This window comes from Armigeres subalbatus, chromosome 1, assembly GCF_024139115.2.
Source record: "Armigeres subalbatus isolate Guangzhou_Male chromosome 1, GZ_Asu_2, whole genome shotgun sequence".
Taxonomy (NCBI): domain Eukaryota; kingdom Metazoa; phylum Arthropoda; class Insecta; order Diptera; family Culicidae; genus Armigeres; species Armigeres subalbatus.
This window is the reverse complement of record NC_085139.1, coordinates 224,936,320-224,954,663: the sequence shown is the minus strand read 5'-3', so window position 1 is coordinate 224,954,663 and position 18,344 is coordinate 224,936,320. Positions and strand designations below refer to the sequence as shown.

Here is an 18,344-nt window from a genome sequence, read left to right as displayed (position 1 = left end):
AACTCAACCAAAAATTATTGACGAATTATCCACGAAATACCGACTAAACACTTTCGACATGCGACTAAACTTCCATTCTTCTAAATGTCGTTTCGACTTAATATCTATTCGACTAAATATCCATTTGACTAAATTTCTATACGATTAAATGTCCATTCGACTAAATTTCCCTTCGACCAAATACCCTTTCGACTAAATGTCATTCGACGAACGGTCCCAAAGCCGACTTTCAGCCAGATGGTTTTCGACCAAACGGGAAATTTTTGGTTTGCGCTTGGTGCAATTTGAATGAACCCCGGCCATTTGAACGAATAGGACATTTGGCCGAATAAAACATTTGGCCGAATAGGAAATTCGGCCAAATAGGACATTTGGCCGAATAGGACATTCGGCCAAATAGGACATTTGGCCGAAAAAAACATTTGGCTGAATAGGACATTTGGCCGAAAAGGACATTTGGCCGAAAAAAACATTTGGCCGAATAGGACGTTTGGCCTAGAACAGCGGTTCTCAACCTTTTTCTTGGGAGGTACTCCTTTCGAACTATAGAATTGATTGAGGTACCCCATATGTTTTTCTTGCTGTTAATTTGCGGCTTTTGAGCCTTTTAAGCTTCTGAGTGTATTGAAAAAACGCTTCTGATCCTCTTAAACGTACGAACCTCTTGGAAGAAGAATTTAGGGTCTTTTAACGGGAGGCTTCCAAGCCTCTAAACGGAGGCTTTCGAGCTTCTTGAAAGGTGGTTTACAAACCTCTTGAAATGAGGCCTCCAAGCCTTTTAAAGGAGCCTTCCGACCCTTTTGAAAAGAACCATCCAAGCCTTTTAAAAGAAGAAATAAAAAGGAAGAAAATTTACAGAAAAAAGCTTAAAAGAAGGCTTGCAGGTCTTTTATTTGAAGGAGTCCAAGCTTCTTAAAAGGAGGCTTTCGAGTCTCATGAAAAGATGCTTCCGAGTTTCATGAAAAGAGGCTTTCGAGCCTTTTAAAAGAAGGAGAAAGAAAAAAAGTAAGAAAATTTAATGAAAAAAGCTTAAAAGCCGGACCTATTGAAAGCTTCCTGAACTTCTTGAAAAGAGTCCACCGAGCTGCTTAAAAGGCTTCAGAGAAATGTAGAAGGAAGCTTCCAATCCTCTTGCAACGAAACAACTGAGTTTAAAAAAAAACGCTCATGTCTCTCAAATGGGGGCTTCCAAATCTGTAGATTGTAGATCTGAAGACAAATCAGAAGAATATTCGTAACATCTTACTTGAAATTTTATTTCGATCAGGTAGAATTTTTAAATTTGTTCAATCAAAGTTTTGTCCTTTTGATCGTTTGTCCCACAGCCTTTCATCCACTGTGCTCGTTGTGGAAGGCAGCTTGATTTACTGATCGCCATGCATGTTATGTACAAAACAAAGTTTTGAAATACGAGAAAATACACAATTATCGAAACTTTGATTACAATTGTCCGCCATTACGGATTTTTGTCCTAGGTACCCCCTGAGCCCGGCGAAGGTACCCCCAGGGGGGCATGTTCCCCAGGTTGAGAACCGCTGGCCTAGAAGGACATTTGGCCGAATAGGACATTTGGCCGAATAAAATATTTGGCCGAATAGGACATTTAGCCGAATAGGATATTTATCCGAAAATGACATTTGGCTGAATATTTCATTAGACCGAACATATCATTTGGAAGGACAGGTCATTCGAAAATTGAGAAATTAGGTGTGAAAAGTGAGACGTCTCACTTCTTACTACTTTTTTCCTACTTCTTACTGTGAAAAGTGAGTGACCTGTGAAAATGACCTATTCGGCCGTATGCACCATTCGGCCAAATGAACTTTCGACCAGATGGTTTTCGGCCATACAACCCCTCCCCACCCTGGGCATAGTGTATCCATTGTACTTGCTACAGAAGATAAATACTTTCAGATAATAACTGAGGAAATGCTAATATAATACTAAGTTGAAAGGCAGGCCAAGTTCCAGTTACAATGTAGAATCATTGAAAAAGAAGAATACCTTAAAAATGAGCTGGATTTTTATGTGTGAAAATTTGCTAATTTCTTATAGTTATGTTTTCAATATTCAAGTGAATTTGAGTCAAGTATCATACATTTTATTTTATATTTCTTCAAATTTATTGATAGTCTAGTACCACAGACAAACAGACAAACAGACATAACACATTAAACATTTACTCATCAAATTCATCGTCGTTCAAACACCAATGACATCTGCTGATTTCAGTTAGTTGGGCAAATCACGAACCAGATGGTGGTAGTGAGCAAACGTCAAACTCTAGCAAAACGATGCGCGCGCCACAGGTGATCGATTGGCTAACTAATGATTATTTGAATTGACCAGTAAATCAGTGAACGATGGAAATTTGACGAGTGTTATGTCTGTTTGTCTGTGCTAGTACGTAACACGCCTTCGTAACGCATGCAAAGCGACATTTAGGAAGGGTAAACAATATTGTAAAGTCCCAACAGATGTTTCGTTCGTAGTAATTATAGCTTCGAATAAATGGCTTTTGATCAGAGCCGTGACATAGACTCCCTTACTTATTTCACATGTAGAGAACAATTTGAATCTCACAAGTGTGATTGAAAGATTTCGTTGTTGAAAGATATGAAAAGCAAAACGGTCAATAAATATTCAGCAGTGTAGGTTCCTTCCCCTGAAAGTCTATGTGGATTGAAGAAAACCCTTTTTAATGTTTTTTGAAATTTGGTGATAATTCTTAGCTATTTGCGAAATACGTCGTGGTTTGGTCGGTCGTTTCAATGTAAATATAAGAAACAAGTGGCATTTCCCTTTTCCCTAGGGTGATTTGAACCTGAAACGCAACAAGTATCTATTCGTATTATTGGTAGAAACCTTTCAAACTTCCAATATTCTGTTGGTTTCATATTCAATTATGAATTTCACCATCCCATTGCAATAGCAATCTAATACCGCTTCATTAAAAAAAAACTTCAGCTAATCGTCCCATTATATAGATGTCCGAATCGCCCTACACATAATACGGAAATACACCGGTGTGTCCGTCTTTGTTGCTCACATGGACTCGATCGACATTCACTCTATGATTCATATTAGACGTTGAGTGCTAATTGAGATGTCACTACGATGCATATTTTTCCTCCATACCGAGTCAACAACACAACACCCAGCTGGGAATAATACGTACCACATGTGCTTCGGTCTTTAGATCCACCAGCAACCAGTGGCACCAATATAGGTATTTGCCTAATTCTGACGTGATGTGGCGCACAGTGACCGTCGGATGCACGAAAACTCAGCCCATTTTCGTCAACATAAGAAGCCTCTGATCAAAGTACTTATGCGTTCGACAGCCTTACTGTTTTATGTTGTAGCATTATTAAACATATTCAAAACAAGCTGTACACTTTATCAAATCAAGTTTGACATAAGCTTTTATTTTTTTAAATTTATTTTGAGTGAGTGTACAAGGATGGCATATTAATCAAAGGAAATTCCAGAACGCGGACTGAGCATTGACCATTGATATACAGGGACTATTCGTATTCCCAATAAACTGAATTATTCAACTTCCAAGATCTCAAAATAAAAGCTACTTCTAAAATGTAAAAAAACTGAAGAACTGCTGACTAATCAATATTTTCTCTGGTGTTAGATTCTGGTTTGAAAAAATACCATCAGGACTTTACAACTTTTCTTAAATTGAACTTAAATTATGTTTGAAAGTGACAATTTGGTATTAAAATGTAAAAGTTGTGGAGAGTTGACCCAATCGGTGTAACTATTATATAATACCATAAGTAGATATCATTTAATGTTGGAGCTTTCGCTCGGAACCCCGTCACTAGGCGGCGACTGAACTGCGATGAAGCACGCACCGTATGTAACATGAGTCCAAACAAGAAGATATTCTCAGCTGAATACCCACATTCTACGTGACACCGCCTGTTCTGCTTCTGACGCGTGCGACGGTGACGTCGTCACTGCTCCTCTCGGTTAGGTGTGTTGCTCCCCCTGCTTCACGTGTTCGCACGGACAGGGAGGAGGTGGGCCGCCAATTAAGGACATACCTTTGACATTTTGATTACCATTCGGTGCGCCGACATCGGGCAGACCAAGAGCCGGAGTGTCTGTTTGCTCTCAGCGATGGGACTGAATAATGGGGAGTAGTTTGGTGGAGTAGATTGAATATTGGTTTCCAATCCGCTATCAAGGGGAGCGGTTGTCAATTTTCCGTCACTCATGTACCGATTAATTATCTTCCGGAAAAACATATTTAACCATTTGAATCCGTTCCTTGCATTGAAAAGGTTTGTTTGGTGTGGGGTGATAGTAACTAATGCTTGAAAACGAAAACCGTTACTTTAACATAATTTGTTTGTAATGAATATTTTAAAAATGGGTCCTATTTCATCTAGTGATCAAAGAGATGATTAATAAATCACAGGATTTCTATCCCCCTAAAATTAGTTTAAATCTCGCTTGATTCTGAAACGTCGAATGTCTAAAAGAGAGGCTCCCTTTGATTATTTTCTCTTTCAATTATTGCGAAGCAATATTCACACTTACATCGGATTTTTTTTGTAGAGATCTGAAGAAATAAGCTTTATATGCAATAAATGCAAATCTAGAGGCGAGACACTATGTTGCTGTATACCCTTCTCAAAGTTCTATACAATGTTATCCTAGCCCGGATTTAGGAGAGGATCAATGCCACTCTCCGGCGCCAACAGGCCGGATTCCGTACCAGGAGATCCTGTGTTGACCATATTGTCACGCTCCGTGACCATTCTGGAGCTGGTCAATGAATTCCGAGAGTCCTTTTATTTGGTTTTCATTGACTATGTTGTTTATGATGTTCATTGACGACGGAAAAGCTTAAAACTGTCTCAATCACGAGAATGGGACGCCGTGAGACGCAAGGGGTTTCCTGAGGAAATCATCGGTTTCATCGAGGCACAGTACGAGGTGTAGGGAAGGGGCAATATGCCCTAGCTAAGCTAACTCTGCTTTATTGTCTTATTTGTAACGCTATTCATGGGTATTTTTACACTATGCACCAGTTAAACAAGAAAGCTAGTTGATGCCATTCAAAAATTGTCAAAAATCTCAATCATATTGATAATATTCACATTTCAAAAAAGAGGTGATATTCTGTTGCCGGAAAACTCATGAGGCAAAACGCCTTTTAGCTGGCAGCTCCTAGGGAACAAAGTACCACGCGTCGGCGAATCAGCATTCTAGTATGGATAGTGCGTGGAGACGCAAGTACATTGTAGGTTAGTGCCACTAGGGCGTTTTGCCTCGCCAAAATGTTAGATGTTTCTTCAAAATGTGGAAATTTTCGGTTTTCCGACCTTCCCATACACTATTTTGAAACTTTTTTCGCCTAACCTACATAATTTTAGATCTAGTTTTGTTACGGACATCTTAATGACGGTAAATATGAGGGAAACCACAAAAGGCGTTTTGCCTCGGGGGGCGTTTTGGGGCACCTTCCCTAAAGTGCTACACAACGGGGTCTTGTCTGACCCCATCTGGGTCATAGTTGTTGTGAGGCAAGGATGTATTTTATTATCGCTACTATTCCTCATCGTAACCGACAAAGTTCTAGTAGATGTGATAGACCGTGAACCAAACCGCGGGCAGATTCTCTGTTAAACATGACTTTTGCCAGTCTCTAATCCGGCATACGCACTACATGTCCAGCCCACAGTAATCTGCCTTTTTTACCATCCTGCCGATGTCTGCATTTTTGTTAACTTGAAACAACTCGTGATTCATGCGTCTGTGCCGTTCACCATTTTCACCTCACCGCCAAGTATTGAACATAGTATTTTCCGTTCAAATACACCGAGAATTCGTTAGGTTACAGCTTTTACGGTCATTGCTTCATGGCCATACAGCACAGGGCGATTGGACGAATAAACGATGTGTACAGAGCTATTTTTGGCCGTGTTTGTAGACTGCGGGACTTGAGTTGGCTACGCATACCGCAGAAAGTCCTACTAGCAGCCGCAACACGTCTTTTCACCTCGCGGCTAACGTCATTATCATAAGTAACGAGTGTTCCAAGATATATTAATTCGTCGACAACCTCAAATCGTTTCTCATTTATTTTCACCTTAGGACCAACGCCGGTTGGATTGCCACGTTCTCCGCCAGCCACCAGGTACTTACTTTGGCATAGTTTATTATCAGTCATCAGACTAAAAGAATAGTCTCCCGTTTCAAAGGCACAAAGCGTATCCCTTTGCTCTGCGAAAATGAACAACGAAAAAGGAAGAATATAGAAGTAAGAAGAAAGGAGGAGGAAGGAAAAAAAAGGAAGAATGAAGAAAGAAAGGGAAAAAGAAGGGGGAGAAGAATGGAAGAAGTAGGAAAAAGCAAGAAGAAAGAAGGAATGAAGAAAAAGAAAGAACGAAGAATGACGAAGGAAAAAACAAGAAGAAAGAAGGAAGATAGATGAGCATGGGCATTTTAATCGTGCAATTCGTAGTTGCTACTCCGTGGTTGACTTTAATTCGCGAAATTGTACAGAGACCCAATTGAACGGGGCTTGGGGTTAGTTATCCATTCTCAATGTACACGTTTCACAAGCTTAAATATGTTCAATAAATAACGACACTAGAAACGTCCTTACGGTCATATCGAAAGGGGAGGGTTGTTAGTTCGATTCTCGTTGCTACTAGAGACCGAGTATACCTCTGCATCTCCACGATGGTCTTGGAATAGGATGTTGTGTTTGTTACAAAGGAAATTCGATCTGGATTCATTTCGCTAAGCGAAACGATTTACGGGATGGGATATAACTATGCACATTGAAACTGTTCTACATAATCAGGTTCTTTCCTATCCGAACTGTTTGCTAAAATATCACTATGCACGCATTATTTTATTTACCGGTGGCATAAAGCAGAAGAAATTATTCCTGATGACCGCGCGAATGATACAGTTTAGCATACTTCTCGCAAAACAGGCACTCAAGAAAAAAACAACGAAGAGGAAGAAGGTTCAATGCAGATCATAGAATGCAGGAGGAAGAAGAACAGAAGAATAAAGAAGAACGAAACTGGAAAAAGAAGTTTCTTCACCCACAACACCACCAGTGAACATCTGACCCAAAACACTAATTCTTTAGGGGGATTTTCGTATCATCCAATGACCATTTAATCACACAAACGCCAACTAGTTTTTACACAATTCACTACACAGTTTATTTACATTGAACAACGATGTACCAACATTTATTTAACTACACTACTTTTATTTAGACACTACATTTATTACTTAATAACATTGGCGTAACTAGCCCGGATGCTTAGGGGAGGGGGGGGGGGGCTATAGCCCCTTAATCTATTTTCTCTATTTTGTGCTTCTTTTCAAAAATTCTTAAACATTTTACCTCCTCATTAAACTGTGGTATTGTGATAAATACAGTCCAACCACCTAAGGTAATCACATTCATCCATATTCTTTTTTCTCAAGCACGAGCTTTCTGTTGCATTCCATAGTACCGAAGTGTGTTTTTTACCAGATGATTGCCACAACGACTCAAATTGATGGCGTATGGTTATTACGTTTAAGTGAAGTAGGGTTAGTTTTTTTTTCCCGCAAGCTGAAATATGTGGCCGTCAGGTTCCCACCTGTAGGCAGAGGAAATTTTTGCATATTTCATAAATATTCCATCTATCTCGAATGAAAAAACATAATGCAACATTCCTCCAGGGATTCCGAAGGGAATTCTCCGAGTATTTCCATTTCTCTAGTGATTCCAACTGGAATGTTTCTGGAAGAATGATCTAGGAATTCTAACGTGGATGTTCAGGAATTTCGTGGGTAATGTTCCAGGGACAAATGGCTTCGAATTAATCATCCAGGGATTCCATAAAGAATCATCCAGCGACTCCAGGGAGAATCATTCAGGGATGTTGAAGCAACTTGTTTTTGGGGATTCCGAAGCGAATCTTCGAGGGATTCCGAAGCAAATCATCGAAGGATTTTGTAGCAAGTCATCGAAGATTTCGAAACAAATCGTCGAATAATTCCGGAGTAAATCGTCGAATAATTCTGAAGCAATTTTTCGAGGGATATCGAAGCAAATTATTGAGGGATTCCGAAGCAAAACGTCGAGAGACTCCGAATTAAATATTCTAGGAATTTTGAAGCAAATCGTCAAAGTATCCTGAAACAAATCGTCGAAGAATTGTGAAGCAAATCTCCCAATGATTCCGAAACAAACCCTACAATGACTCCGGGGAATTCCGAAGCAAATTAACGAGAGATTCTGAAGGAAATTCTACATGGATTACGAAGCGTATCCCCCACAGATTCCCAAGTGTATCCATAAACGGTATCGAAAGGAATCCAGTGTGAATTTGTCTAAATTCCGGTCGGAATAATACTTCGGCGATTCTGAAAGGAATTCTTTAAAGATTCCAAAGAGCATTCTTTTCGGATTCTGATTAGAATTCCTCTCAGATTCTGACGAGAACCCTTTTCGGATACTGATGGGAATTGTAGAGACTATCATTCTGCTAGGCCAGCGGAAGTTTGCTAGAAAACTGTCACTCTAGTCCGTGATGGTTTACCACATGTCTTTGACTGCTGGCAAAGTACCACGATTGCACAGTGGATAAAATCCCGAAAAACGCGATCGTCAGCTTTTTCGGTATGAAATCGTGTTTTAAATAGCATATTACGTTCAGCAAATATGTTGCATAACTCAAGGGGTATCATCTGAGAAAATTTTATTTTTAATTAATTCACCTAAAAGCGAGATGGAAATTTTTTTTTTTTTCAAAATTTGACGAAACAAAATGGCGTCTTTGGAAAAGTTGTTAGAAATATTGTACAGACTTGTACAGTACTTTGTACTATTGAAAAGTACAAAATATGACTCAATTTTAGATAATAGCCCAATAAACATTGGAAGCGAGTGAAACGCTTATTAGGCCAAAAATAGTCTTCTTCAACTAAAAAATGGCTAATTCATTTGAATTATGTCGACTGTTAGCAATCATCGGATTAAAGATCAATAAGGATCGAAACGTTGGAGAAAGATGGATGGACATACAGTTGTTTTTCATTCACAATATAGACTGAAACGCCAAATAACCACCGAAAAGTACTGGCTAATTCAGCTGAAATTGTTTGTTGGGTAGTCATTTAACCCAATAAAAACTGGTATCCAATTAATAATTTTGCATGGTCGAATTTTTTAGCTCAATAATGTTCTACTGCAAAGTGGTGGGTTGACATCAAGGAAGGAGCGCCCAACAGAGGTCCCCACAAGTTCCTATTTCACGCTTCCACGGGTCGTCCGATGACAAAAGACCGCTAGCTAAGGGTTGTGAACTTAGCTGGTAGTGCAGGCTGAGCACAGTCCTTCTGACATCAGCTAGAGTGAGAAGGTACGCCTCGAGCGTCTGTTCACCAGGAGGTGCGGCTTAAACAGCGTCTGCCTGGTACCCAGCGGCTGATTAACGAAATGCTGTATCGCGTCAGCTATACCTAAGGTGGCAGCCCCATCATCGCGATGTAGGTAACGCGACCCCGGTAAGGTAGCTTACTGAAGCCTCTCAAATACCACGAAAAATGGGGATAGAAGAAAAAGAGAACGTTATTTTTGGCAGCCGACCCGGCAACGAAATAAGGACTATGATTGGAAACTTGGTACCTGGAATGTCAGGACCCTATCCCAAGCAACCAAAGTACGGATAACATGGGATGTTTCGGCTTAATCAGCTCGGATTTTAAATAACTTTTTGTATGGTAGGAGCGCAGAAGTGAACTTTAAAGTTCCGTTAAGGGGCTTGGAACTCAATGTGAACCAAGAGTGAACTAATTGGATTGGTTAGGAACAAATTCAAGTAAAATCTGAACTTTTGGTTGCTTGGGAAATGAACCTGGACGAGTGAGCCTTCTGGCTCGCGAACTGCAAAAGGTTGGAGTGATCGTGGCCGCTATTCAAAAAGTCCGATGGTCCAGATCCGGAGAACGTGAATTCCGAGCCGTGGGTCCCACGACCAACACAAAAGCAGAGCATGGAGTTGGTTTCGTAGTGATGGGCAAGCAGATGAAGCGAGTGATGCGATGGAAACCCATTAGCGAACGAATCTATGTGTTGAGGATACGGGGCAGATTCTTCAATTACAGCCTAATCAACGTTTACGCACCGACAAACGATAAATCCGACGACGCGAAGGACACGTTTTATGAATGTCTTGATAAATCCTATGGAGAGTGCCCAAAGCATAACATGATAATTGTTATCGGAGACGCTAACGCTCAGGTAGAGAGCGCTTTTTCCGTCCAATAATCGGTAGGGAGAGCCTTCACTCCGCTACCAATGACAACGGCCTACGGCTAGTAAATTTCGCTGCTGCCAGAGGGATGGCCGTCAGTAGCACCTACTTCGCACGAAAGTATATCCGAAAGCACACCTGCATACACCCAAATGGTAAAACTTGCAACCAGATAGACCATGTTCTGGTGGATGGGCGCCATTTCTCGAATGTTATCGATGTGCGGTCATTCAGAGGTCCAAACATTGACTCTGATCACTACCTCGTTGTCAGTAAAATTCGATCACGGTTGTCAACTGTATCGAACGAAAGATCACAGAGAAAGATGCGTTACAATATCCAGCGATTGTCGGCGGAAGGAATATCGGCTGAGTACCGCCAGAAGCTCGACGAACGGATAAGTGCAATCAACGTTAGCGACAACATCAACGACCTATTGGAGTCGATCCATGGAGCGTTGAGCGCAATAGCACGAGAAGTGGTAGGCACTGCACAGAGGCGGCCCAGGACGGGTTGGTTCGATGTGGAGTGTCAGAGAGTGACAGACGAGAAGAACGTTGCCAGAAGCCGGATGTTGGTGTCGGGTACCCGATCGAATAGAGATCGGTACAAGGAAGCAAGAGCAGCCGAAAAACGAACCAACTGCAGGAAGAAAAAAGAGTACGAAGAACAAGTTATTAGTTAGGCGCAGGAAAAAATGGAGCAGAACGATATGCGGAGGTTTTATGAGTCTGTCAATGGCGTGCGGTGAAAGACAGCGCCATCTCCCGTCATGTGCAACGATCAAGAATGGAATTTGCTGACAGATAAAACTGAAGTGGCTGCCAGGTGACACGGTGCATCGGTGAACAGAATAAATATTAGCGACGATGGACAAGCTGTGGAGTCACCTACACTAGATGAGGTCAAAAAAGCTGTTAAAGAGCTGAAAAACAATAAGGCTGCGGGAAAGGACCAGCTCCCGGCTGAACTTCTCAAACATGGCAGTGAGCAGCTTTATGAATGATATGGAAATGCTAATATCATCTTCCAAACTTAGACATACATGTTCATGATAGAATTAGAGGCGAAAGTATAGAATTGATAGTTCCGTTAGGATACGGCAGGCATGAAGAATGTTTTTATAGAAGTCGATTTGAAAGCGAGCGGAGGGCAATATTTGTGATGGCACATATCACACGACCTTCCTTCTACCAAGCTCCCGTATGAAGGGGGAGGGAAGAATATCAGTGTGGAAGCTGATATATCTCCACTGGCAAAAGGAAGGTGATTTGAAAATCATTAATTTAGTGTACTAACCTTGGTGGGGGCATCCATCAATTCAGCTGTTATTGGTCGACGGTACAGCAGCAGTGCCTTTCTCTGCTTTGTTCTCTCCGAGGTAGCCAAGTTGGTTGCGACAAGACGGACGCAATGAGAAAACAGAACTGTGCAATAAAAATCCTATTCGACTAAATGCTGATGTCATATTAGAAATTTGGAGACAGTACTCGTCGATAGAAAATCCTTCCGCACGCGATGGCATATGAGCAAATCAAACCACCTTCCTTTTGCCAGTGGAGATATATCAGCTTCCACACTGATATTCTTCCCTCCCCCTTCATGCGGGAGCTTGGCAGAAGGAAGGTCGTGTGATATGTGCCATCACAAATATTGCCCTCCGCTCGCTTTCAAATCGACTTCTATAAAAACATTCTTCATGCCTGTCGTATCCTAACGGAACTATAAATTCTATACTTTCGCCTCTAATTCTATCATGAACATGTACGTCTAATTTTTTTGTTAAATATCTTGGCTGTGCATATGCACAGCACATGTTTCGAAATGGACAAATTCATATGAAATTTTCGAAAAAGAATCCACGTGTCTTGGAGGAACTCGAACCCTCAACCTCATACTCTCTAGATAGGCGTGATAACCCCTACACAACAAGATCACTTAAAGGTCACGTTTGCGGAAAAGCCATCAGAATCCGAGTACCAACCTCCACCGCGGTTAGCTCTCTTTTATGTAAATTGAATATTTTTCGGATGCTTGATTTGTCTAATCTCCACATGTGCTTTACTGTATATCCACAGTGGATTCTTTTTCGCAAATTTCATATCAATTTGTCCATTTCGAAACATGTGCTGTGCATATGCACAGCCAAGATATTCCACAAAAAAATGGTTTTCGTACGACCGAGTTGCCGAATAATATGCAATTAATTATGTACGTCTAAGTTTGGAAGATTATATTAGCATTTCCATATCATTGTTAATCGTTTAACTTCACGTAGAAGTAACACACACAAAATCATTATTTTATAGCTTTATGAAGTTCTACACCATATTATGTCGAAAATATGGGAAGACGAGAAAATGCCTGCTATCTGGTTGGACGGCCTCTCTTTATGAAAGGGCACAGGCTGGAGTGCGCCAATAACCGAGGAATAACCCTTCCCTCATTCGGCGTACACAATTATGTCCCGTATTCTGTTCAACAGATTGAGACCGCTTGAAGAGTCCTTCGTCGGCGAATACCAAGCAGGTTTTTCGTGATGGCTGATCAACGATGGATCAAATGTTTACTCTGAGACAAATCCTTGATAAATTCCGGGAGTACAACTTGCATCATCTGTTTATTGATTTCAAGGAGGCGTTCGATTCAGTGAAACGGAATGAAATATGGCAAATTATGCTTGAACATGGTTTTCCGGCGAAACTGATACGGTTGATTCGTATAACTTTGGACGGATCGAAATCAAGTGTAAGGGTTGCGGATGAAATATCGACGTCATTTGTTACCTTAGATGGATTAAAGCAGGGTGATGCACTCCCGAATCTACTGTTCAATATAAAGCTCGAGGGAGCGGTAAGGAGAGCTGGTGTGCAACGAAGCAGTACCATTATCAGAAGACCGCATATGCTCCTGGGATTTGCGGACGATATCGATAGTATTGGGATTAATTGCCGTGCTGTGGAAGAGATTTTTGTACCTCGGCGGTAAACAGGAGAACGGTATATGGCGGCGTCGCATGAATCACGAGTTGTACCAGGTGTATACAGGGCTAGATATTATTAAGCCTATACAGCACGGCAGACTACGGTGGGCTGGACACGTTGTTCGTATGCCGGAAGAACGTTAAGCGAAGATAATATTTAGTAGATAACCCGAAGGGGCCGTAGGCTTTGTGAAAGGCCGCGTACACGATTGCATTTTGCAGTTGAAGAGGACCTGAGGGCGCTCAATGATCAGGGCGACTGGAAGCGATTGGCTCAGGATTGAGTCCAGTGGAGAAGGATACTCCATTTGGCGTAGGTTTATCGAAGAGCTGTAGCCCATAAGGTATCAAGTAAGTATGGTGGTCAATATTTCGGGGTGTTGGTAATATCCGTCGTACGCTAGCCGTAGTTGCGCATAGAGTCCCTACTTGACCGTATGTACGTGAGTAAGTAGTAAGCTCAACTAATAGAGGGATATTTGAATTTTCAAAATGTCATGTCAAATTGAAAAAGGAAATGCACACCAGAGCAACAGGAGCACGCGCGCTGAGCATACACTCCAGTGTATATTGCCACTTATAATGGAACTCGGCTACTTGCTCGGTTTTTTTTTTGTTCGGGATGAACCACTGCGTCCATTTCATTGAACTTTTGTAGTATACCCGTGTTATTTGTTTAGTGCATGTCTTTCTGATCCATTTCTATTGAGAAGAAATGAAGTAGTCGTTTTTTATTCATATATTTCTCAAGCCTAATGTAAGGCCTCTTTAGATTAAGGTACCGCTATTTATACCCTTCGAGAAATGGCTTATACCAACTCTCAAAGGCGCGCTCCTCAATCAGTTTTGGCTCAACAATAAGTGGGATAATACGGATTTTGGCCATGCATCGGTACTGAAATTCAAACATATTTTTGCTTCATCTTATGAGATCCGAATTCGTTTTTGTACAGAGATCTGATTTCATTGCGTTTGAGCATTTCTAAATGTCACCTTTACACAGAGCTCTAATCAGTCAAAGGGTTCAGCAGATCCACCAAATTCGTATCCCTTTCTTTCCTAATTGATGAGCGCTGTGGAGTTTGAAGATTCATGTCGTCAGCTTCGAAACCAGCCTAAGATTGAGTTGCATTTTTATAATTTACTCCATTGACTCCATCCAGAGAGGAAAAGATGGGTAATCTAAAAGCAAATTATAGTCGTTCCATACTCTTCCGACCATCACTCATAAGTATAAACAAGAATAGTAAGAACTAGAGCACAGTGTGGTAAATCTTACTCCGTAATGCTCCACGAAAAAGTGCCTACCCAGCATTACAGGCTTCGTTAACTGCCTGGCTAATTGTTTCACCCCCCAGGCCATTCATCCCCTCGGCACGGGTCGCCTGACACCTTGGGATTCGGGGTTAGGGACGTCATATTGTCAGCTTCAGTGTTGTACCGAGCCTGGCGATATGACCGGACTTACACCGTTACGCACTACTTCAGAATATCCATATCCCAGCGTAACGGGGGGTTTGTTCGGTCAGAAGATGCGGTCGATGAGCCCAAAAGCCGCGCCCGGGCTCGTGTCTCAGTGGGCGGAAACAGAGTCGTACTGTCGGCGCTTTGTGGTCTGTGAAGCAACAAACGTGCGTGAAGGCGGACTGCAGCTTGTTTCGTATGCCGGCGCTCACGTACTTACGGATAAGTCGAGATTGCGCGTTCCGATTGACGTACGTGAACCCAGGGTCCATCGGACACAGCTTTTCCCACGTGTCATGCAACTGCAGCTGTTGGACGGCTATTTTGACAGACGGGCTTGTATTCGGGCAGGACGAGTCGCAAGCTTACAGTTGAAATCGCCAGCGATGATGATGTTGTCAGTGGGGTGGCGAAGGTAGTAGGCCAGGGTGCTATTGAAGAATTATTCTCTAGCAGCGCGCTGTGCAGTGTCGGAGGGAGCATATATGTTGCAAATTGTCGTGTCGTGCACTCTCAACGCGATTCCTGGATGGACCTGGATGTGATCCTTCACTGCAACAGCGGTGCCTCTCCTTGTGTGATCTACATTAGCAAAAACGACAAAGCCAGGCAAGGAAAGCTGTTCGTTCTCAACTTCTTGCAGACACACGATATCGAGGCTTTGGCTACTGGTGAAGGTTCGGAGCAAGTAATAGTTCCGATGTTGAAGGATCTACGCCCTGCCCGTCGTCACCGTTGTCGCATCATTGCTTTTTGCCGGGTGGACGTCCGCTTCTTGTGGATGTTGACGAGTCATCCCCGGTGGTTCATCTCTGTGATCGCGTCAGAGGCTTTTTAAACAAGTCGGCCAAGACTGCTTCTGCGCTATATGTTTGTGTGCGCAGAGACGACGATGATGAACTGCACGCACTTTGCATGTTCATCAACGGGCTTGGAGACGTCGTTCTAACGATGCTCGGTGGCTGACTGGCTGATATAATTAAATGAACCAGACGGTTCGCTGTGACTCGCTGGCGTCGGCAGCTCGGGATAGGCCTCCAGCGATGCTGGTGGTGGAGCGTCAGTACGCTGTCCAACCGGTTTCCCAAGCAACACAAGTCACACGAAATTGGTTGCAGCAACCTGATTGTGACTAAATCTGGTCACATATGAGTTACAGTAACCCATGTTGAACATGTGTGCTACTAGGGTTGACGATCGAAGGTTTCGTGTCGCTTGTCTTCTTCGGTTGTGATCGTGGCACTGCTTGTTTCGTCACGTTGACGTAGCTCTTCTGGACCAGCAGTTTCTTGTTCTGCACACAAGAAATGCCAGTGTGGGCTTGTGTTTCCATGAAGAAATCTGAAACTTGTAGACGACGTACGCCTGCTGAACATCGATCGTGATCCACGAATCAATGTTTCGCTGAATCAGCATACCGAGTGGAATCCCACCAAACGCAAAACTATCGCCACAAGTCAGCTCGCGTAGCGAGATAGCTTCGCCGAACGCACTAAGGAAACCGACGATCTTCTTTTACGGCAAGTGGTGCACCTTCACTTCCACACTTCCATCTTCCATGGTTATACGGAGCTTGTGCTTCTTCCCCGCAATATCCCCTTCATGCTTGTCGTCGTGTTCGTCCACGATTTTTTTTTTGTGCGAACGTCAGGTCTTCAACCTTGACGAACGCACATTGGCACTAGAATTTCACAACATCTTCTTTCTTCAGCCCTAAAACAGTGTGGCAGAAGCCATGCACCTTCTTGAAAGACGGCTTCACTGGGAAGCGCGAGTAATCTATTCGAAAAGTATTTTCTCGCCTCATCGCGGATCACTAAAGCGCGACGCGGCACGGACGGATGAAAAATAAACCACAGGATTTAATCGCTTGACTTTCGGAGAGCGCAATCGAAAATACGTCTGCTCGTCTCAGAAGCTGAGCGGTAATTTTGATTCATTAAATTCGTTCTTAATCTGAAAACGTGGAGATACTAAGATCAAACATCCTCTAACGCACACCCTTTGTAAAAATGCCAATTATTTAAATACAAACTTTTCTCCTATTTCAGAATGAGGAAGGAACTTGCTGCCGTTTGCGAATAAAGGTAATCGCTGGACATCAACTGGCCAAAAAAGACATATTCGGTGCTAGGTTCGTATACTTTTTAACCCAACTCGAAGACTTCGTTTCTCACGCCCGACCCCCGTCCAACAGTGACCCGTACGTTCGGATCGACCTCAACACCATCTCCGGCGACGAAAACATCGACTCGGTGCTAACGAAAACCAAGAAGAAAACCCTCAACCCCGTATGGAACGAAGAGTTCATCTTCCGGGTGAAGCCCAGCGAGCACAAGCTGGTGTTTCAGGTGTTCGACGAGAACCGGCTCACGCGGGATGACTTCCTGGGGATGGTGGAGCTGCCGCTCGCGCAGCTGCCGAAGGAGCCCACCGACGACGGTGTTCAGGTGCCAACCAAAAGCTATCCGCTGCGGCCCCGAAGGTCAGTAGGGTATGTTTGAGTTAGTTATGGTTATTTTTTATTTCGTTGCACACTAATCTTTTCTGCTAGTTTTGGTTTTAATTTTAGTATTGAACAGTTTGGTTTGACCACACCACACGTTTCGATTGGCAGTTAAGGGCGGTTGAGTTTCGTATGCCTTATGTTTTAGGAATTTAAGTGAGCTAATAGCAGAGAGCAGTTTTTCTACAGCACCATTTGTTATAAGAATAGAGTCTAATGTATTGGAAGGGATTTACTCCCACATATGAGCGAATTTGCGATACAAGACCACCTAAGACTATTTTCCATTTTATTTTCAGTGCTCGATCAAAGGTGCGAGGACAGCTGGATCTATATCATGCCTACATCCAAGATCAGAACGCATCCAGTGAAACGGATTGGGAAATCATCGAGACAAACAATTCGATCTCCAGTGTACGTGTTTGCAAGCATTGGGTCGTTGAGAATTTCACTTATTTGAAACTGTTTGCAATTTCCGTAGAACTCCAACATCGCCAGCAGTGCAGCAGACACGCTTCCATCCGGTTGGGAAGAACGGCAGGATGCCAACGGGCGTACGTACTACGTGAACCATTTGCAGCGGACGACGCAATGGGAGCGACCAACTGCCACGTGAGTACCCAAAATCTGCAATCCGGTGTAAGAGTGGTGCTTGACATCCGCTACTTCCACGCACCTTTTTCGAATTTCCAAGAACAATTCTCCAAATTTCGATGGGAGTTCGTTCGGCTTGCCATCGCCCATTAAAAAACCTGACCATCGCCCATTCAAACAAACCTAACGACGCTTCTTTTCCTTCCAGTTTAACTCAATCATCCCAGGACAACGACATGGCTGCAGCCTTCCAAAGACGTGTTCATATCAGCGTTGACGACAACATCACGGTAACTATCCACACCGAGAATTTACTCCCAATCTTTTTAGTTCATCAAAACCTAAACTATGACACGTAACAACAACGCATCCAGGACCTTGTTAAGCATGCCGCCTGTTAACTATTCGATTTTATTTCCCTAATTTCTTTAACGCTGCATGCCAAACCGTTATGTTCCGTTGTTTGTCGATATCTTGTATGGCTATTGTATTTGATCTT

General features: G+C 42.6%; 1 protein-coding gene across 6 annotated transcripts in view; it reads left to right on the top strand.

Annotated features, from left to right (window-relative positions):
- Positions 1–18,344, top strand: part of LOC134205829 (E3 ubiquitin-protein ligase Nedd-4-like) — a 53,350-nt gene that overhangs the window by 20,745 nt on the left and 14,261 nt on the right. For 4 of the 6 annotated variants that reach the window (XM_062681446.1, XM_062681443.1, XM_062681442.1 and 1 more), the window contains 5 exons: positions 16,797–16,879; positions 16,943–17,239; positions 17,551–17,665; positions 17,733–17,863; positions 18,054–18,135. In XM_062681446.1, the coding sequence (XP_062537430.1) occupies positions 16,797–16,879; positions 16,943–17,239; positions 17,551–17,665; positions 17,733–17,863; positions 18,054–18,135 (708 nt within the window). The remainder of the gene's footprint in view (positions 1–16,796; positions 16,880–16,942; positions 17,240–17,550; positions 17,666–17,732; positions 17,864–18,053; positions 18,136–18,344) is intronic. The other 2 variants (XM_062681447.1, XM_062681444.1) reach the window with 1 other exon arrangement.